The following is a 23114-nucleotide window of genomic DNA, read 5'->3' as shown; positions in this document are numbered from 1 at the left end:
TAACTTATGTAATATTAAAAAATACTGTTATATAAAACTATCATCAAATAAATAAAAATATGCTTTTTAAAATAGTTTTAAAAGAAAAACAGTTATAATCATTTGTGGTAACGAAAAATCCTAGATTTTATTGCCACTATCCAAATATATTTTTGGACCTGTTATAACGTGAAAAATGCAAATATTAAAATTGGATAAACTTTTATGCTATAAAACAAAATAATCAGAATTTATGAAGTCATTTATGTAGATACTCTGTGGAAATGGATATGTTGTCTATGTCAATTTCTTGTCAAATTTCAAAATAAAAATAGGTACATTTGCGATCCAACTATAACCTAAACTGATAAGTAGGAAATCATTTAAAATATTAATGACTTTTTGACAATAATTAAATTTCGGTATGAGTGTGTTGATAACTAAAATTTTTACGTCGTCTTTGAGGTGTATATCTGCTAGAACAGTTATTTGTAATACATTTGGCGATTCTGTACCAGTGATAAATAAATTTCTTTTCAATAAAAATGATATTTTTCGCATTAGACAACAAGTTTCTCGAAGCTATTCTAATGACACGATACTACCAACGTCTATGGCTTTGGACAATACAAGTTTGCCATTGAAAAAGAAAACTGTCCACAAAAAAACATTACTCGAAGATGTGTCGCACAAAGAAGGCCATTATTTAACTTTAGCATACGCCACAGCAAATAATTACGATTTGAAAGCTTTAAGAGAAGGACTGGTTAATCAGAAGTTATATGAACCAGAAACGTGAGTTTTCTTTAATCACACTATATTTTAAAAGTATGACGTAATGTAGTAACTGGTCTGTATTTAAAAATATAGCTTAAAGAGCCATTGAAATGCTGTTAAATTTTAGTTTAGGGAACATAAAGACAAACATATTATATTTTCAGTTTAAAATCCCAAGATCTAGGTGATGTGGTGGTCGCCCATGCTGTTTATTCTATTGGACATGAACCGCGTGAGATCATATTCTTCCGCGAAGGTGCTGTCGTATTTTGGAATTGTACAGAACTTGAAGCTAATAATGTTCTAGATTTTGTCAGGCCGTAAGTATATTAATGCCTCAACAATAAAATTTTAAATACAACATATAAAAGTGAAGAGCAAAGGAGAAAAACAAATGTATGTTTTGTTATATTGCATGCGTCACCTCATTTTTGTATTCATTGTGAAATAAAAAACTGATGTATTAAAATGAGACTTCATTTTATCCTATTCATTCTAAACAAAGAAAGTCATGTGTTCCATTTCTGAAAAACTTCAATGCTGTATGAAATATGTAGGTAGCAAATTAACACATTTAATGACTAGCTTAAAAGAAGGACGAATCCTGCAAACAAATTTTGGTAATTACATACATACATTATATTTGCCTGTTTTATAGATTTGAAATGGGGAGCTACCCAAACGAAGTAGTCAACAAGGAAAGAGAAGTGATGACATATGATCTTAAGATTTCATGCAGCTTCCCATTGTAAGATAATAAATACTGTAATAGATATTACTAATAAGAGGTTTATTATATAATTGTATGTATGTATGCAGGTGGTTCGTAAGCTGGGTGAGCTTTTCTCTCTCCGTCACCAGCTGTGCTTGGAGTCAGACCTGTTGGATACACTGGACTTCTACTGGGAAGAGGAAAGGCTCGAGCGCCTCTACTCACACACAGTCGCATACTTCACCATACCAAGACGTACACGGGTTAGTATGAAATTAATGAACGCAAACTATGACAAACTTCTAGAAATTTATCTAAGACCATCCCTAGCAACATTTAAATAAATACAACTTACGTTTTTTGGAATTACTTCCTTATATAATAATATTTTTAGTAACATTTCAATTAACAGACACTTCGATCTCAACTGCTCGTTCTCCAGTTTCTGTTAATTAATTAGAAAACTAAAAAAATGTTTAAAATCTAGTGCTATTTTCTCAAAATTTTATTAGATTGATTTGTATGATACAAATACAGGCAATACGAGAAGGTACTGCCGATGTTTAATATCCTCACCCGAGAATGAATACTTCTTACATATTCTTGTCAGTTATTTATTACTTATAGGAATTCCATTTGAACTGACCATGAATCAACCTCATGCTATATAGTTGTCATAGATTAATATTCTGCTAGTGTATTTGTGGTTATTTAAGTTCCATTCCTAACTTATAAATTTTTCCAGGTGTTGAACGAGCGTCTCTCCCATTGCGTTGAGTTGTTGGAACTGTTATCCAGCTGGGCGGCTGATCGTCACCACGTGCGCCTGGAGTGGATGGTCATCGCTCTCATCCTGGCCGAGGTCTGATTGTAGATTAGGTAATTAGAACAAAGCTCCCATTTAAAATTATTCCCTACACTGGATTCACAATGTAGATAAAATATCTCTTAAAAAGTTAAGTAATAATGCCATAAAATTTCATTAAAACTATGTCATCAATTAAAATTAAATCTTTAAAAGTAAATAAAGTTATTTTTTTGTATAATGATGAAATTTTATTGTTATTGAATATTTTCTCTAATAAATCGCGAGAAACATGTTTTAAAGGTTTATCTTTATTTATACAAACAAGCAGAGGTCTACAGGTCTACAGTCTTCAGAGTCGTTGTCTAGGACACACCATGATTTATATGAGGGATTTATGAGAAATCAATACTCCAGCGACAACCGTACGCTCGACATTTGCTTTTAGTATTAGTAATATTTGTATTTGAAGTTCAGGCTTAAGAAGGGTTACCACAGCAGAATCGCCTTGCGGGCCCTGTGGCTTAGCAGAAGAGCGGCGCGTGGGACAACCCGTGGGGTTTTAGTCGGTAGTGCGTCCTTATCAGGACGAGAGTCCGACATAACTCCTCTTTCTTCCTCCCCAAGCAAGAGAGTATGCATTAAGCATTTCCCCACGAGAGAAAAAAAAAAAAAAAAAAAAACAAAAAAAACAAAAAAAAAAAAAAAAAAAAAAACGCTTAAGAAGGGTTGATTGTTTTCTGTTACTTCTGTAATTAAATTTATAATTGAGAAGTACAATAAATTATTATAAAAATAAATATAACTATTTATTTTAATAATCATTTATTTTACTTCTCAAAATAAGAAATCGATGAATTAAAGGGTTAAGACTTTTTAATAAAAGTAAATAAGATTATTAAGAGTTATTAAAAAAAATCAATATAATGTGATAAAAAATAAAAAGGTTTTTGAATTGTTATTTGGTGACTCCATATTTCTTCCGAAATTAATTTAGATATTTTTCGATACTAGAAATAAAAAATTAATGTCAAAGGCTATCGGAATTTATAGGATTTTTTATAATATTCATATGTTTGTTTTTATTAAATTACTATATAGGTATTTTCATTTCGAATTACTAAACTGTATTGGTAAAGTCAATGTCAAATTTAAATAGTGTTTAAGGCACAAAGTGTTTATTATTATCTATTTGAATTGAAACTATCGTTATTTTATAGAAGGTGTAACAAGTTGCTTAATAGAGTGATATCTAAATTAATTTTAAACTTTGGAAGGAAGAACAAGTAACTCAAAAATGTCTTCAGATGAGGAAATTTATATTGCGCCGCCACCGAACTTGTTTTCTAGGCCCTCTACTTCAAAGTGTATGCCAGAAGTTATAGGTGAATATTATTTTATTTAAACCTTATTTTCTTATTTTTATCAGTTAGAATCATAAAATAAATTATTTATTCTTGTTTAGTCATCGACTCAGATTCAGATCCAGAATCAGAACCACCAAAACTTGCCAAGAAAGAAGAGTTTACAAGTCGAGTACTCCGTTCAAGTAAACGACCTCTTTCGATCTATTGAGATGAGACTACAAACACTGATTTGATAGCTATAACCTTAACTTAATATTAATAATAATATATGAATTATGGTATTTGCAGTCTAATTAATCAATATTCTTAATCTTATACCATTCTCACTTCATTTCAGGGCATACAAAAAAACCCATACCTCCACTTCTTCCAATTTCACTTATAAAGAAAAAACCCAAACGTCCAAAACCCGTAAGTGAGAATGAGATATTTAAAAATAATTTAACAGTTTGTAAATTTTTTATTGCTATTTCATTATATTATATGTATATATATATATGTAATATTTGATTAAGAAATAAAGATCTTCTAAAGTAAATGAAATTAAAAAACCTACATGAATATTTAAATGAAACTAGTATTATTCGGATTTCCTATGCGGATTTTATTATTTAAAAACTGGTTGCTGCAAAGTAACCGAAACGTCGGGATTATGTAGTTTTTAAATAATAAAATCCGTGTAGTGAATCCGAATAATACTAGTTTCATTTAAATGAATACTCGCGAAAATCTTAGATCTCGCTACATGAATATTCACTATATTTTAGCAGCCCAAAACAGAAGTAGAAACTGTTCAACCTATTAAAGAGGAAGAAAACTCTGCAGAGGTGAGTTGAATCATAGTGATTTGATACAATGATAAATCAATAGCATTTATCAATAATTTAAAAAAAATTGTTTAATACTGAATTAATACATATAATAAGTCTTGATTGTGATCTGTTTGTCATTGGTAGGATGCACAGCCTTTTATTATCTTCACCATTATTAATGTTTATCTTTCTTAAATTCAGATCTCACATATTTTTTATGTTTTTCTTTAATACATGTATGCATTTTAATAATAATTGTAAGTAAAAAGAGCTAAAGCAGATCTATTTGTTCTTAGGATGCACATATCAGTAAATATCTGGTGATCAAGGAGCTCAAACTGAGGAAGGGACCGTTGAAGGTATGAAACACAGAATTAATTGTTATGAATATAGTAAAAAGGTATTAATGTCATTTTCTTTACATCGCTTTATTATTATATTATTAGTAAATGAAAATTTAAATACACATGAACTTTTTTGAGTTTTAAGACAGTTTGTTACATGTTCATGGTCAAGTTTTAATAATTGAAGAGATAAGACCTCTTGTTGTTCCTTTATTTTTGTCCAATAGCTTTATTGTTTATTTTAATCCAGAGGGTGTCCTACTAAGTATTTTTCCGATATTTAGCCTAGGGCATACGGGTACGCGACCCCGGATCCTCGAGCCTCCACTTTCATACCTCTATCCTCATTCCATGAAGGTGGTGTCCTGTACCCCCCCTCATTCCCCTTCCTAACCTCTTTCCCCCATTCTCTATCTTTTCCTTTCCTGGTTTTACCCGTAAAACGGGGTTTTGGAGGTCAGACGGCAGTCGCTCCGTTAAAACCACTCCCGCCACTCTTATGGTTGCAAAAGTTTATGGACTGGGTACGGCTAGGGCGTCGCCGATAAACGACGCGCAGGCACATCGCCCTACACCTGCGATAAGTGGGCAAGGGCTACCGTGTCAAGTACGGGCACGGCTAAAGACGTTAGTACCCCAAAGGAAACTCCGCTTTGCAACGTGGAATATTGGCTCTCTAACTGGACGATGCAGAGAACTCGCAGATGTACTCATGAGACGTCGGGTCCAGTGTGCGTTCCTCCAGGAAACTCGCTGGAAGGGCAATAAGTCTCGGAACATCGGACAGGGTTACCGGCTGATATACACTGGGTCGCCTTCAGGTAAAGCTGGTGTAGCGGTAGTGCTATCTGAGGAGCTTCGGAATGGTCTTCTTGAAGTTGATCGTCGCTGCGACCGCCTGATGCGGGTGCGGGTACTGGTCGAGAGAGTGATTACTAACTTGATCAGTGCTTATACTCCTCAGGCTGGATGTAGCGGGTCCGAAAAAGAGTCATTCTGGGAGCAATTTGAAGAGGTTCTACGTGCTATACCAGCTGCTGAAGTAATCATAGTTGGGGGGGACTTAAATGGCCACGTAGGTAGGGCTGCGGAAACGTTTGACCGTGTACACGGTGGTTTTGGTTATGGTCGCCGCAATGCAGAGGGAGAAAATATTCTCAGAACCTGTATTGCGTCTGACTTAGCCGTCGTGAACACGTTCTTCCAAAAGACTCCACAGCACCTTATCACGTATAAGAGCGGGTCCCACTCAACCCAAATAGATTATCTGCTGACCAGACGGTGTCATATCAGCAAGGTGACTAACTGTAAAGTCATTCCTGGTGAAAGCCTGACGGCCCAACATCGACTTCTTGTCATGGACTATGTCGTTACCCCGAAAAAGAAAGTGGCCGAGAAACGTAAGCCTCGCATCAGGTGGTGGTTGCTGAATGGAACGATGCAGACCAGCTTTCGGGCAGAGGTTGAGAGTCAAAATCTGTCGACTAATACCGAAACTGCTCAGGAAGTTTGGGATCGAGCCCAGTCAGCAATTATCACAGCAGGTAAACGAGTTCTAGGCCTTTCTAAGGGAGGACGGGTCATTGACAAGGAGACATGGTGGTGGATTGACGAAGTGCAGGAGGTGATTCGTGAAAAGAAGACTGCCTTTAAGAAGTGGCAGCAATCAAACTCTCCTGAAGACAGACTAGAGTACATAGCAGCGAAACGTGCCAGTAAAAGGGCTGTTGCCAGAGCCCGCAGTGATAGGTTATCACCATTATATGATACACTTGAAACTGCGGAGGGGCAGAAGCTCATTTACAAATTGGCACGAGCTCGGGATAAGGCGACGCAAGATATCGCAAAATGTCTTAGCGTCAAAGATTCCCAAGGCACGTTGCTGTGTAATCATGCCTCTGTGAAGGAGAGATGGAGATGCTACTTCAAGGAGTTGCTAAATACTCAGCATCCGTGCAGTCTTCCAACCGAAATACCTCCTAATCTTGGACTTATTGCCCCGATAACACCTGACGAAACTCGGAATTGTCTTCGACGCATGAAGAATCGGAAAGCGGTGGGACCTGACGATATTCCGATCGAAGCGTGGAAATCATTGGGCTCTCTTGGTGTGCTCATACTGACGGACCTTTTTAACCGCGTCTTGAACACTGGGACTATGCCACATCAGTGGCGTTATAGTTACATTACCCCTATATACAAAGGCAGGGGCAGTGTTCAAGATTGTGGTAGTTATAGGGGCGTTAAGATCATGAGTCATACCATGAAGCTCTTTGAGCGTATGATCGACCTCAGGCTCCGCCGAGAGTGTACTGTCTCGGAATGTCAATATGGATTTCAGCCAGGATCGGGCACCTTGGACGCCATCTTTGCCATCAGAACTCTGATGGAGGCATACAGGGAAAAAAGGAGAGCTCTGCATGTCGCATTCCTAGATCTGCAGAAGGCCTTTGACTGCGTTCCTCGTCAATGTATCTGGTGGGCATTGCGATTCAAAGGCATCCCTGAGGCCTATATTGACATCATTAGAGACATGTACCGCGATTCCGTTTCAATGGTTAGGACTGCTGTTGGCGATACAAAACCCTTTCCGATCTCAGTAGGGGTTCACCAAGGCTCGGCTCTTAGCCCCTTCTTGTTCAATGTAGTGCTGGACACTGTCTCGGCTAACATCCAGGAACAGCCTCCATGGCTGATGATGTATGCCGATGACATAGCGCTCATTGATGAGAGCAGGTTGACGCTAGAGCGAAGAGTGAACCTCAGGAAGGGTACGCTTGAGAACGGTGGTCTTAAACTAAATGTGACGAAGACCGAGTACATGGCTTGCGGAAGCCCGGACTCTTGCACTATCCATATAGGTCCTGAACCAGCCGTTAAGTCGGAAAAGTTCAGGTACCTTGGATCTATTCTGCATGAGTCCGGAGGCATCGATCACGATGTCCAAGCCCGGATCAGCGCTGCTTGGGCGAAATGGCGTGAGGTCACAGGTGTGGTCTGCGATCGCAGAATACCTACCAAGCTCAAGGGAATAATATACAAGAGCATAATCCGACCGGTTCTCTTATATGGAAGCGAATGTTGGCCAACACTGTCCAGGCACACTCAGGAGCTTCACGTCACGGAGATGAAGATGCTGAGGTGGATGTGTGGCGTAACGCGAGCTGACCGTATACGTAACACATTTATCCGAGGTAGTCTTGGAGTCCGTGACGTAGCGGATAAGCTTCAAGAGAGTCGGCTGAGATGGTATGGTCACGTTGCACGCCGGCCTGAGAATTACGTCGGAAAAATTTGCCTTGATATGTCGGTCCCTGGAGCAAGACCCCCAGGACGCCCAAGAAAGCGATGGCTGGACACCGTGAAACAGGATATGAGAGCCAATGGACTTACCACCGCGGATGCTAAAGATCGTGCAAAGTGGAGGAGTTTAAGCAGGAAGGCAGACCCTGGCTAATGCTGGGATAATTGCCAGGATGAAGAAGCTTTATTGTTTATTTTGCGACCTTCACCTCCCGAGAGCTGCAGGCTTAAGATATGCTATACTTGGGACGTCTGAAGTATGTTTCACCAAGCAATCAAAGAATCCACTTCCTCCTATACATAAGTAAACATCTCACAACTTATCATATCAACCCTATATACAACTAACAAGAATGTAGTTTTGCGTTTAGGTAATAACATTACTTTAATAGCTTCCAAGGACTATTATGAATAATTGCTAATGAATATCAAACTGTCAATAAAGAAATAGTTTAAAAATTATGCAGAATAATGGTATTGTGGTTATACCACTTGTTTATTAAATGAAGAGAAATCAATGTATTATTTTAATATTGGTCAAGATAATAAATTTTATAACATCTTTGACAGCTCTTCGTTGATATAGATCCGCAGCTCAAGGGCAAATGGTATCTGGCCAGTCTGGACAGTGAGGCGGAGGCTGCGGGTATTAACGTGCGACCCGACTCGTTTCTAGAAGGGACCGGGCTTCTGCTGTGGTGCAAGGCAGAGGAGAGTACACTTGTTAGTGCACAAGGAAAGGTGAGGATATCACATTTCGTGTGTTGTGTGACTGTAAATAGATTTAGCCAACTGAAATCAAGTTTGTAATGGTTTGAACTTTGGTTTTATGGTCTACATTAACTCTTGAGTATATTTCACCAGGAGACATCATGTGCTAAACCCCTCAGATGGAGCTGACTCCCCCCGAGGTCCGCTGTCCCCATGGACTGTATATCTGTGAGATGGTGGATGCGGTGCCGCGGGTGAGAGATAAAGTGTTGGTCAATCACATCAAGAATATAGAAGCTATTGCCTGCTGTAAACTAACCCTTGTATTGTTTGGATATAAAGAATATTTTAGGTAAATACCATTTTCATATACATGTTTCATGTTTTTGTCACAAGCATTTCATGAGATTATAAATCAAATTTCATGTTTCTTCATCATTGTTAATTTTGTGGGTTTATTTGTCTATTTAACTATATTTAAAATATTCCAGAGCTGCTTGCAAAAGGTATCCTGTAGTAACAGGCATTGATATTGAGACAGCCATAAGAGGTACAAATTTGTTATCTGGCTAAAAGAAATCATGTAATTAAAGTAAATTCTTAGGAAGAGATAAATTTTACTAACACCATATTTTCGCTTTGCGATTTTGTCTTTTATTTTTGATACATGATTATTATTCTGACATTTAAATGTTTCAAAATGAATACAAAATGTCGTTTTTCCAAATTGCAGATTTAAGAATCAGCACCAAACGTGATGCTTTCATTATTGATGAACCAAGTGAGTTGGTGATGACAGTACTCACATTCAATAAGGGATTAACATCTCTTTACAAGTGAGTAGGTCATGGATTCCGTTTTACAAACATTTCTGTTATGAATTATATAATTTAAAGTTAAATTCAATGCACTTCTTAAACACATCTAGCCCAAGAGCCCACGGTGGCCAGACCCTCAGTATTTTATAATAGTTGAAACTGTCTCTGTACATGTCTCCTGTACAGGTAAGAACTATTAGCGACTAAAGAGTCTGGATTGTGGTTACTTGGACAGGTAATAGGTGATAAAGGTCTCTAAAATAGGACCATACTCTCATTATAAAGCTGATTTTTTTACATTTTCTTCAAGATAACTTTAGTAATGTCTTCAACGTCATTGGGACACTTATGACGGTTGCTACCCCCTACCAGATACCATAAAACTTTAATTAATAATAATTTACTTCCTTTATAGTATAAGAGCATGTTACAAATCTTATTTGAAGACCTATAAAAATATGTTACCTTAATAATTATTATTTTATAGATAGATACGTCTAAAGTCTGCTGTAAGTGCGAGTGCGAGTGCGATGTAACAACTGTGTAACCGGGTGCGAGTGAGAAAGAGCGCTTCGTCTTAGTATATTCATAAGTTATGATTTTAATCTTGGTTCTTTAAAAAAATGTTCGAGTACCGGGAAACTTTCAAGAACTTCGGCAACAGCGAATTTATTGAAAATTTCAATCATCAGCAAAACATTTTCAATATTATTCAGATATTTATATACAATGTTTACAATGTCCCCAATATAATTGTCATTGATGCGAACAACAGTCTCCGAGGAAGAAGCTTTTGACCGAAAGAAATTGTGAAATTTTGACGGTAGCAACTTACCACCTGCAGGTACTGGAGCAACTTCTGCTAGCAAATTATATATGTACCATTTGGAATAATGTTTATTTGAAAAATCTATTCTTATTGGTATCTTGGTAATATATATAATATCAGCATTTAGTATAACGACAGTATAATTATAACTTATTAAAGTTTTGCCAGGTGATTGGCAAGAGGAAGCAAAGGTCATAAGTGTTCGACGATGGATTCCGAGATTTGTAAATTTATCCCGAAGAAATTATAAGAAAGTTGAGCTTGATACTTTGAGGAGAGTAAGGTTCTTTTTTAGATACCTTTATAATCGCTGATAGTTTAAGAACTACAGGTAAGCCTCTACAGGATACATGTACAGAGAAACTTTCAACTTTTATGAAATACTTAGGGTCGGGGTAATACTCAGGGTCGTGGGCTCTTGCTCTAATTAATATATTATTTTAATCTGAGAAAAAATATCTTCACACATTTAAAAATGTATGGTTAAATTTTAACAGGTATTTTGATTATTCTTTATTCAAATAAATTTTAACTTTGTAAATTGTATTGAGTAAGGAGTTATATTTCATTGCTTTTAGATATGAGCCTATGAATGCTATTAGTGAGAATGCAGAGTTCTTTATGAAGGAATTTAACAGGAGATGTGTTCCGGTTGATGATGATGGTATGTTATATTCAATTGAATATAATTATATTAGGTAATATGTAAAGTTGATTGGAAAAATGACTTTTTGGGACATTAAAGGGTTGCTTTAAAAACTATATATAAATAACTATATATGGTCAAATATTATATTTTAAAGGGAAAACAAATATTTATTTAACAATACTTTATGATGAGACACAAATTCTCAGATTACTATCAGTATTTCAACCAAATTTATTAAATGGTTTGGAACCACAAAGAGTGTAATGTTTTTTTTTTATATAAGAAGTTTTAAACAAAAATGTCAAACCAGCAAATATAAGACTTCTTCAAATTCAATATCTTAATATATACTTGTGTATATTATAAATCAATAGTTATCATATGTTCCAGGTGTTGGTCTTGCTCGTCTATGGCAGCAGATGGTATCAGTCCTGCCTCTTACAAGTTTGGAATCTGCTAGAGCTGTGTGTGCCAAATACAAATCACTAAGGAGCTTATACGAGGTGTCATTGCTATAATTTAACAATTATTTTGTTTAATAGCTATAAATTTTAATAATTATGATGAATTACATTGTCAGCGAGGTAGTTTTTCAAGTTTTATGTTCTGAAAATACATTTGATTCGGCATACACAGACTTAATACAGCACTTATTACTAGAAAGATGCTTGTTTACACTTAACGATTAAATAGTTTATAAATGTTAAGACGAGCATTTTTACTTTCAAATTTATAATCACATAAATATAAACAAATTATTCTTGGTTTTAGTCATATTTCATAATTAATTCAGTGTACAAACCTAGGCTTTAATAGTGATATTTCTTGCAGGCTCTTTTCACCCGACGGGTTTTAAGTCGATTGCTTCTATCAACGCGCCCCGGACGATACTCTCAGGGAGACGTGTTAAAAAACTCGGCCCGGAGATGGCGGAGAGACTTAAGACTCTTCTGATGGAGAAGGATTCGACTGTCATAGTCAGTTAGATGTCCAGTATAATATCAAGTTATGTACTAACTACTAAGTATATACTTATGGTGTTATCGATATCGTTTGATCTCGTAATTAATTACTCTTTATGTCCACTAATTCGGCGCACTATTAACGAAATGTCTCCGGATTTTTCTCACGGAGCGAAATTATAAAATTGTCAATAAGACGTCGAATTTAATCTTATGTGAATATTATGTAAATGTAATTGTATCAAGTATAATTAATAAATTATTATTATTTATTATTTGTGTTTAATTTTTTTTTCTTAAAGATATGGAAGAACGATTTATAAAGCGGTTAGCGTTAATATCAATGTTGTTTTATAAGACAAAGTCCAAATTACAAAAAGCGTCTTTTTATACAAGTTTCAAACATAAAAATATATTTTTGTAAAGTTAATTGTAAAATGTTAGGAAACCATAACTTATGTAATATTAAAAAATACTGTTATATAAAACTATCATCAAATAAATAAAAATATGCTTTTTAAAATAGTTTTAAAAGAAAAACAGTTATAATCATTTGTGGTAACGAAAAATCCTAGATTTTATTGCCACTATCCAAATATATTTTTGGACCTGTTATAACGTGAAAAATGCAAATATTAAAATTGGATAAACTTTTATGCTATAAAACAAAATAATCAGAATTTATGAAGTCATTTATGTAGATACTCTGTGGAAATGGATATGTTGTCTATGTCAATTTCTTGTCAAATTTCAAAATAAAAATAGGTACATTTGCGATCCAACTATAACCTAAACTGATAAGTAGGAAATCATTTAAAATATTAATGACTTTTTGACAATAATTAAATTTCGGTATGAGTGTGTTGATAACTAAAATTTTTACGTCGTCTTTGAGGTGTATATCTGCTAGAACAGTTATTTGTAATACATTTGGCGATTCTGTACCAGTGATAAATAAATTTCTTTTCAATAAAAATGATATTTTTCGCATTAGACAACAAGTTTCTCGAAGCTATTCTAATGACACGATACTACCAACGTCTATGGCTTTGGACAATACAAGTTTGCCATTGAAAAAGAAAACTGTCCACAAAAAAACATTACTCGAAGATGTGTCGCACAAAGAAGGCCATTATTTAACTTTAGCATACGCCACAGCAAATAATTACGATTTGAAAGCTTTAAGAGAAGGACTGGTTAATCAGAAGTTATATGAACCAGAAACGTGAGTTTTCTTTAATCACACTATATTTTAAAAGTATGACGTAATGTAGTAACTGGTCTGTATTTAAAAATATAGCTTAAAGAGCCATTGAAATGCTGTTAAATTTTAGTTTAGGGAACATAAAGACAAACATATTATATTTTCAGTTTAAAATCCCAAGATCTAGGTGATGTGGTGGTCGCCCATGCTGTTTATTCTATTGGACATGAACCGCGTGAGATCATATTCTTCCGCGAAGGTGCTGTCGTATTTTGGAATTGTACAGAACTTGAAGCTAATAATGTTCTAGATTTTATCAGGCCGTAAGTATATTAATGCCTCAATAATAAAATTTTAAATACAACATATAAAAGTGAAGAGCAAAGGAGAAAAACAAATGTATGTTTTGTTATATTGCATGCGTCACCTCATTTTTGTATTCATTGTGAAATAAAAAACTGATGTATTAAAATGAGACTTCATTTTATCCTATTCATTCTAAACAAAGAAAGTCATGTGTTCCATTTCTGAAAAACTTCAATGCTGTATGAAATATGTAGGTAGCAAATTAACACATTTAATGACTAGCTTAAAAGAAGGACGAATCCTGCAAACAAATTTTGGTAATTACATACATACATTATATTTGCCTGTTTTATAGATTTGAAATGGAGAGCTACCCAAACGAAGTAGTCAACAAGGAAAGAGAAGTGATGACATATGAGTACCAAGTAAATGTGTAAGCCTTTCTATTATTTTATAGATGATTAATGTTTCTTATATAATAAATTAAGGGAATACAGAATAATTATTCTTATATACTTTTTTTTTTCAGCAAAAGATGTTCTCTACATGAATCATCTAATTGTTTCGTCCTTGTTCCAAACTCGGATAACTCGCTGGAGAGATATACTTTCAGGTAAAATATATATATATAGATATATAGATTATTAAATCCCATTATTGTAAATGAGATATTTTCCCATATTAAAATATATTTATACCATTAAAACTGTTTCTATATCTATTATGGTCAGCATAACAATATTATAGATATATAAGAAAATATCAAAACTATAAGTAATAATAAATTATTATAATTTCTTTCATATATGTTGAGGAATGGTAATGTGTTGATGGGGGTTGGGTATCCGGTGTGATATAAAATAATATTTTACTATCAGTCATGCTATGGCACAGTCAGCTCGTCTTGGAGCGTGGGAGGCTCGTCTTGAAGCTCTCGCTGCTGACGTAAGAGCACTCTCTATGCACATGGAGAGGGACGGAGCTGCACATGTTGACAAGAAAGTGGTAAGTACATTCCACTTTCAACAATTTTTCTACCTCGACAATAAAACTCATGCCGTTACTGTTATGGGTTATTGTATGAAAGTACATTTTAAATGTTTAAGATAAAATTACTATTAATATTTTATGATGTTTACAAACAACTAAGAATATAGAACATTTTCAAATTTTAAGACTTATTTAAACAAACAATCTTACTTATTCAATCTGGTCAATGCTACTTCACTGAATTAAATATTTGGCAGAGATAATGTTTTACATGTATCTTGATCGAGTTCCTGATAAACCTGTATTGTCTCAAGTAACTTATTTTTTAATGATGTAATAATCAATGTGCGGGATTGGTTAAATACTATTTGGGTTATTTGTGTTGAAGGTCCCAGTTATTGAGACAAATGTTGTATTGATATTATTATTATTAAATGTTGTATTGATATATTCTGAGCTTTTCTTCATAACTACAAGTCACTGCGAGTTAAGCAAAGACGATACATAAAATATATGTATATCTATACAAGTACATATTATACAAAATACATGAAGATCACTTGATCTTAAGATTTCATGCAGCTTCCCATTGTAACATTACTTAATAAAATACTGTAATAGATATTACTAATAAGAGGTTTATTATATAATTGTATGTATGTATGCAGGTGGTTCGTAAGCTGGGTGAGCTTTTCTCTCTCCGTCACCAGCTGTGCTTGGAGTCAGACCTGTTGGATACACCAGACTTCTACTGGGAGGAGGAAAGGCTTGAGCGCCTCTATTCACACACAGTCGCATACTTCACCATACCAAGACGTACACGGGTTAGTATGAAATTAATGAACGCAAACTATGACAAACTTCTAGAAATTTATCTAAGACCATCCCTAGCAACATTTAAATAAATACAACTTACGTTTTTTGGAATTACTTCCTTATATAATAATATTTTTAGTAACATTTCAATTAACAGACACTTCGATCTCAACTGCTCGTTCTCCAGTTTCTGTTAATTAATTAGAAAACTAAAAAAATGTTTAAAATCTAGTGCTATTTTCTCAAAATTTTATAAGATTGATTTGTATGATACAAATACAGGCAATACGAGAAGGTACTGCCGATGTTTAATATCCTCACCCGAGAATGAATACTTCTTACATATTCTTGTCAGTTATTTATTACTTATAGGAATTCCATTTGAACTGACCATGAATCAACCTCATGCTATATAGTTGTCATATATTAATATTCTGCTAGTGTATTTGTGGTTATTTAAGTTCCGTTCCTAACTTATTAATTTTTCCAGGTGTTGAACGAGCGTCTCTCCCATTGCGTGGAGTTGTTGGAACTGTTATCCAGCTGGGCGGCTGATCGTCACCACGTGCGCCTGGAGTGGATGGTCATCGCTCTCATCCTGGCCGAGGTCTGCTTCGAACTGCTCCACTGTTATGAGAGGTCTGTGACGTCATGTAAATAACTAACGTTAGATTCGTCACGAAAGCTGATAGTGCTTAGTAGAGCAAAGAGGTCACAGTTGAGATTATATCGACAAGTCTCCAGTCGGTCAATAATTTTTTTTATACTGTGGTACAGATTCCAAATTTAATGGTATATCAACGTGTGTGAATTTTTTGAGATGTTATTTAATACTTTTTACTATATCCATGAAATTGTTTGGAAATTTAGAGAGATTATGTTGACAGATAATAACTAATTAGTTGCGGCAGAAACTACAATAGATGTAAAATTATTGATAGAAATGTGAGGTAGTGTAGTATTGCAATTTTATTGAATTTTTCCTATTAAAGTGTTAAGGCCTCTTCTAGCAGAAAGACATGACAAAGATATTAAAAATTTTACTTATTCTTATTTTACTTATTCCTATGTTTAGATACTTGGTGAAATATTTATTTATGAAATCAATCAAATTTCTATTTATTGGATGTATCATAATTTTAAATTCTGTGTGGTCAAAATACAAAGGAGATAAGTCTAATGGAATAAAGACGTTGTTTTAGGGAAATAATTGTTAAAGCGCCATCTATCGGGGAGTAGAATCAAATTACTTAATAACGCCATCTTGTTTCATAATATTAGTAAACAATAATGTGAGAAGTATTTTAAAAACTGTTGATACAGAAAGATTGACTAATAATAATATATTTAATCTTTACAGGTATATGTGGAACGATTCAGGTCATAGTGGAAAACAGCTGGCGCCAACTTTGGGATGAAAAATACAAACAGAATTGCTTGATAAAAAAATATTTCAAATTCTTTAGGGGTTTGTTATTGTTTAAACAGATGATTAGTAGCAAAGAAAATTATTGAAAAAATTTATAACCAAAGGCTTAGATTATTGTTATATAATCAGTGATACGTAACTCTACAACTCAGAACATTATTATTTTGTAACTAAATCGACAGAAATGAAACTTATTGTATATCTTAGTGATACGTCTGTAAGATCAAGCACTGAATGTGAATGTTAAAGTTTATATTTACAGTAAGTGATGTTAAATAATTTTAGTTATTAAGGATAAATATACAAACAATAATAAAGTACTTTTATTATTTATCTCTTCGAAAATCGGTACTCGAAATTTATTTGTCATATATAGATCACATGGAAGTGAAGTACGTACGAGTATAATAATGACACAATATAGTATAAACCTAAAAAATATTTTTATTTACTGATCTACATAATTTTGGTCAGATTAGAAAAGTTTACCAGTCATTCGTTACTTTATAATTTTTAAGTTTCTATTCATGTAACACGAAATTCACTGTATATAATACTAACTAGTTTTTTATGGTCTAGTTTAGAATTCTTAAGAACTATTAATTTAAATCTCAGTATATTCCCAGTTTTCTAACTTAATTATCGCAAACACTAACGGACATCCGTTAAAAGGGAATGTTATGTTGAAATTCGTTGAAATTATACGCATATGCTCTCGATAGTATCCAGAATGATAAAAAATTAATATGTATATATATATTGTATATTTACTGTGACAACACTTGAATTTAAAATTTTCAAATAATAAGTATGGAACCTTTAACCCGCATATATAATAAATACCCTTCTATGTGTGTATTTTTTAAATATTAGTAGATACTATACCAAAGCCTAAATATATCCCGTCATCATGATACGATAAAAGATGTACATCAAAATCACAGCACATGCGTCCCGCGGCGTCCAACCAAATTTGCCATTCAAGCTTTAATAATTAATAATGGCTTTCACGAAGTCGTAAATAGTGAGGACGTCATTACACTGTAAATCAATTTTTTGCTCACATGATAGTACAGATCTCGAGATAACAGAGTAATTAAACAATGAACTAATGAAATTTAACGAGCAAAAAGCAGAGGAATGAGCTTTATGTTGGTTCTGGAACATCGGATGTAATCGACGAGATGCTGCGATAAGGCGGCATTTTTAAAGAATTGTGGACAATCGTTCATTAGCGATCGTTATTTTTAATTAAATCGATGCGCCTTCAGGGTTATATAAGATAGTTTTTTGACGTCATACGAATTAGCCGAATTGTCCAATTCATTGTTAATATATGCCCAAACGTTTGTGTTGTGATTCTGAATCATAAATTTAGAGAACGCGTAAAGAGAATTATTTTTTAGTTAATTTCGCTGACTATAACCGTCGATTGTGATTCGAACATGCAATAGGACAGGGCTAAATGTTCCGTTACACTTGTTAATTATGTGCCCCCGACACACGCCTCCAATAAACGTTTTATAGTGGGTGGTTGACCTGATTTTGTATTACAAAACAATCATGCATCTACAAAGACAATGGCTCGTGGCACCTGTCATGTATGGTATATGACACGCGTCTATACGATAATATCACGAACTATGACCTGCTATGCTAAAACCATCCATATAGCTATGGAGTTTAGGCGTTTATTGTATGCTAATAAACAGGAAGTGCTGTCGTATTGAAGAGCTGCAACACGTTTGTCATTTCCGTGCGAATGCTGTTCAGCTTTAATTGATTCGGTATAAACTGTAATGCTGACCGTTGCTGTATGGAAATAATGCAGATATTCTGTGTCTTTGATTATATTTATAAATAATATTATTCTTATTTTCATATAGCATTACGTTACACCGCTTTGATTAATAAGTGTATAACATTGTAGATAATAATATGTAAATGTTTATATAAACAGATTTTTGTGATCAATATTATACTGAACGTAATCTGGATGCGTTGTTTTAAGACCAAGGCTTCGCAAAAAATAAATGTTCTGTCTTTGCATCTATTAGTTGTTTTATTTTATTGAAAAAAAGGGGTTTTCATTCATTATATATAAAGAAAACACTTTTGGTAAAGAAATTTGATTAGGTATTACTCTTTATAAGAAGTTAAATAATAAGTTCAACGAAATGCTGACACACATTTTTACAAATTCGAAAAAGCGTTTTATAAAAACTAAAAAAACACTACCTCATTGTACTATGAAGATATTGAAAATTTTGTTTCTTAACTGTTTTCCTTTGGTTTCACTTTCCCTTTGAAGGTAATTAAAAGTGCGTCTTATGAGTCCAACATAATAAAAGGTTTAATGAAATGTAATATATTTTTGATGTATACGGAAATATACAAAAAGTTAGTTATAAATATCAAAATGTCTATAAAACCGCGCTTAAATCGTTTTTAAATTTTAATGGGGCGATTTATATAAGAAGAGGTTTATTAAATATGTTTTTCAAATTTTTTTATATGTAAGCACTGCCTATATAAATAGATCAAGGAAAAAGTTACATGTTCAACAAGTGTTCTACTTAAATATTTTAAAATTTTAATTCAAAACCAAATTGCAGTATATCAAATACTTATAACATTAAGAGATTTACGACTAAAAGATAACTCGGGCATAAAGTTTTATATAAACAAATTTGTTAATAAATCTTATTGAAAATCATCAAAATCATTATTACAACAGATTCAAAATCACTTCAGAGTCCCTATTGTATCCCATCTTCTCCGTAGTCCGTACATATGACGGTACAGGGGCGCATGCGCGGAGTCCTACGCATTTTTTTTGCGCCAGTCAGCTGTCAAACGTCGAGGGTGGGTTCACGTTTGATTTTAAAGATATCATAACTAAAAAGGTTTTATATTCAATAATAACTATCGCGTGGTGTTGAACTTACTAATATACTTTACTACTGTGGAATAAAAGTATAAGTCGTTGTTCTTAAGGCTGACTAAAACTAAGTGGTGATTACATATCCTTTTATTATTTATTTAATATAGTGAACATTAGCGCAAAGAAAACACAATCTTGGAGGTTAGAAGGTTTGTATTTTTTTTTGTAATGTAGTTTTATTGTTGCTTTGGCGATATTCAAAGAATTGTTTTTTTAAACCGATGTATACTTATTCTGTAATAACATTACTTTATATTTTTGTTTGATTAATATTTTAATTTATAGTTTAGGAAATTTATTAAATGAAGATTATTTTAGTAAGAATATAAATTGTAATGGAAGCCTATAAAATGTAAAACTTAAAAAACAATTTTTTTTTTAAATCTCGCTTTAGATGGCGTTAATTCTTTTATAAATATAACTTAAGGAATAAATTCTTAAAAATAATATCTTTTTGTTCAACAATTTTCTAATCGTATGTAATGAAAAACCTGATTTTTTACTGTTGCTGTTACACGAGAGAACAGATATTTATTACACAACATAGGTATATACTTACATATTATGTTGTGTAGGTACCTATAGCATTTTTAATTGGCTTATTTTATTTTCTAGACATATATTTCGATCTGTGTCACAAAACATGTAATTCCTATTGATCACAAATAATCATTACATTAATAATAACCTGTATTTATTTGCGTAAATTTTCGTTTCTACTTCATTAACAGATTTTTATTCTAAATTATTGTAACTTAAATTATTTTTCCTAAAAACATTTTTTTTATGAGTCCGTAACTTTTATAGATCCTTTAATTACGGCCACCAGACATTCATTAGTACTCTGCAAGCTTAATATAAATCTTTTCAACGAATGAAAAGAACAAATTATACTCCAGAATACAACTCTCAGTATCAACATCACTTCGAAAATATAAAGGGAGTGAAAAGCTTCATTTAAAACTTCTATTTTAAGTTTGTTTTCTAAAGTGACGCTGTGTTGATCACTACGTTATTTAAGACAAAATAAAATGTTTAGCTAATAGTAAAATATGTATATATTTCTTATTTTAATGTTCATATGATAGACATTTTTGTCATTTTAATTGCCTATGCAGTGAAACGGATAATTTGCGGATTTTCCGCTAACCGGGGTGGGGATTATGGGAAATACCATGACTGTAGTGTTGGGGTTACTCTATGTGATTGGGGTTTAAATTACTAAGGGGTTTAAAGCAATTAGTATAAACATAAATTTTTGCGTAGAAAAAGCTCAATAATTTCTAAAAAAGTGTGTAAAAATATAAAATATAGGAAATTATATTTTAAAAATGTTAAAAAGTGTTCTAAAAAATGAAAATCGGAAAAAAATTTCAGTCGACCCTGCCAGGATTCGAACCTGGAATCTTCTGATCCGTAGTCAGACGCGTTATCCGTTGCGCCACAGGGCCTACGTAAGAGTTAGTTAAATTTATCAGAGTATTAGTACTGTTCGAATGTCTTGTGAACTTAAAACGAAAACTATTTTAATTTAATATTTATCTATTTTTAAATTCAAGTCGAATTTCACTACATGTCTATGAAAATATATTTTTTTAATAATAAGAAACCAGGATTAACAAGATGGTTTACTATAATAAATGTTAATAAAGTTAAATATATTCAAATCACTTTCGGGAAATTGTAATAATATAAAAGGGCGAGACGAGACCGGGGGCAGCACGCGACGTCTGGGTATAACGATTCCACCATCCATTTCGTATGACGCACTGTAATTATATATGTAACAGTTCCATCGCCAGTTTATGGGGTTTTATGCCCTCTAATCACGTAACATTATTAGAAAAATATAAAAATTTAAAGTAACGCTCATTGCTTCCTTAAAACCGAGTATTTTTTATATATTTATATATAAAATATAATTCCAATAGCGTAAAAGAATATATTATTTTTATGAATAAGCAAAGAATATTTATACAACTATATTTACAACTATGTCTATATATCTTTATTGTTTTTTATCATTTTCTAATTCTCTATACCGCTGTGATCTTTATCCGCTCTTTATAGATGTTATTGTAAAATTTAAAAAATATATATATGAGGAACTTAATATTGTAAATACTATTATATCTACTAATCAGGTATGATGATATATAATATAAAATTAAAAATCTACAATTTAAGGCAATAAATTCGTGTAAAAGTTAATTTTCATGATCATCTAATGTATTTGGTATTTGGTACGTTGTACCAAGTCATTTTGATTGTAAGTTAATTAAATTATTATTTTATTCCCATTACTATTAAATATTAGTTTTCGAGCAGGTACTTTTTTTGATTTTATTAATAAAAGAATCACAAACATTAATAATGTTATCGATATCAAATAAAGACAAAATCTCAATTTATAATAGTTCGTACGATACAAAATATACTGTGTCGTAAATCTATTGATTGCAAGTTACAAATAATTAACTAGTTTATATGTGAAGAGCTGTTATTTCTATGACAAATTTTCTCATAGGTATGATTTACTTTGTCCCAAGCGCATTATGCATAATTAAATATTTGAAAATTCATGGTTAAAATAGTGATTTTATATAACATAAATACAATTTTGTCAATACGTCTCTCAGTCATTTTTTTTAGTTTTACCAAGGAAATAATTAAAGTTGAACCCTTGGCCATATTAGGAATACGTTACAGCCAAAACACGAAATATCTCCATATTAGATATTTTATTTTTTAAAGTCTGTTTCTTAGGCGTTCAGAAGGCATTATTTTGGAATGTTTTTACTTTGTTTTCCACTTAATAAGTGAAGTTTTGATTACAAACATATTCATTCACAGTGCCAAATAAACGGTGTCCGATATGGATTTGTGCACAATAGTTTTAAAACGATAAAAAACTATCAATCCTTCCATATTTCTTTATGTTTTAAATTAACTTGTTTGAATATAACCAAGATTATTACAACTTTAAGTTATTCACCATTTTGTTTGACATTACTGATTTTTATATTTTTAATCTTCATATATATTATCAAATATACCAAAAAAAATTGGTTTTATTCGTGAGTTTAAATTGTTCCTAACAAATAAATTACATATCAATTTACTGACCCTATTTCCAGTTAAGATTTCGTTCCCGTCCAAAGCGACACTCATACGCACTTCCGCCGCACCCACTGATAGTGATGTACCGTGAATAATCGATAACGTTAAATATTTACTGTTCTTAAAAAACTCATCGTGAGTCACGGGAATTGTTTTAATTTGATTAATATTATTATTAATAATATCATTATTATTACAATGTTACTGCGTTTTTAACAAAAACAGTTTTATATAAAA

General features: G+C 32.9%; 3 protein-coding genes and 1 non-coding gene across 6 annotated transcripts; 3 read left to right on the top strand and 1 right to left on the bottom strand.

Moving 5' to 3' along the window:
* The first annotated feature begins 292 nt into the window (after positions 1–292).
* On the top strand, positions 293–2347 carry LOC133319898 (required for meiotic nuclear division protein 1 homolog). 2 transcript variants are annotated; one of them, XM_061526012.1, is made up of 6 exons: positions 293–444; positions 544–774; positions 921–1076; positions 1415–1504; positions 1576–1731; positions 2214–2347. In XM_061526012.1, exons 1-6 carry the CDS (start codon positions 404–406, stop codon positions 2218–2220), a joined length of 681 nt encoding a protein of 226 aa, XP_061381996.1. In that variant the 5' UTR covers positions 293–403; the 3' UTR covers positions 2221–2347. The 2 variants fall into 2 exon arrangements, with proteins under 2 accessions (XP_061381996.1, XP_061381995.1); XM_061526011.1 differs by having other exon boundaries at positions 300–774.
* On the top strand, positions 2222–12340 carry LOC133319897 (uncharacterized). Its single transcript, XM_061526010.1, has 13 exons — positions 2222–2347; positions 3551–3658; positions 3739–3822; positions 3978–4051; positions 4408–4467; positions 4749–4811; positions 8670–8840; positions 8990–9162; positions 9302–9360; positions 9544–9646; positions 11036–11121; positions 11497–11609; positions 11938–12340. The coding sequence occupies exons 2-13, from the start codon at positions 3571–3573 to the stop codon at positions 12058–12060; spliced, it is 1197 nt and encodes a 398-aa protein (XP_061381994.1). The 5' UTR covers positions 2222–2347; positions 3551–3570; the 3' UTR covers positions 12061–12340.
* A 471-nt stretch (positions 12341–12811) lies between these two features.
* Positions 12812–17133, top strand: LOC116777816 (required for meiotic nuclear division protein 1 homolog). 2 transcript variants are annotated; one of them, XM_061526402.1, is made up of 9 exons: positions 12812–12963; positions 13063–13293; positions 13440–13595; positions 13934–14011; positions 14108–14191; positions 14457–14583; positions 15237–15392; positions 15875–16023; positions 16745–17133. In XM_061526402.1, the coding sequence occupies exons 1-9, from the start codon at positions 12923–12925 to the stop codon at positions 16800–16802; spliced, it is 1080 nt and encodes a 359-aa protein (XP_061382386.1). In that variant the 5' UTR covers positions 12812–12922; the 3' UTR covers positions 16803–17133. The 2 variants fall into 2 exon arrangements, with proteins under 2 accessions (XP_061382386.1, XP_061382385.1); XM_061526401.1 differs by having other exon boundaries at positions 12820–13293.
* A 4002-nt stretch (positions 17134–21135) lies between these two features.
* Positions 21136–21208, bottom strand: Trnar-acg (transfer RNA arginine (anticodon ACG)). Its single transcript has one exon. It is a non-coding gene; the product is annotated as a tRNA-Arg (tRNA).
* Between the last annotated feature and the right edge of the window lie 1906 nt (positions 21209–23114).

The sequence above is a fragment of the Danaus plexippus genome, chromosome Z, assembly GCF_018135715.1.
Source record: "Danaus plexippus chromosome Z, MEX_DaPlex, whole genome shotgun sequence".
Lineage (NCBI taxonomy): Eukaryota > Metazoa > Arthropoda > Insecta > Lepidoptera > Nymphalidae > Danaus > Danaus plexippus.
Note: the sequence above shows the minus strand (reverse complement) of the source record. Positions and strands in the feature narration are given on the sequence as shown.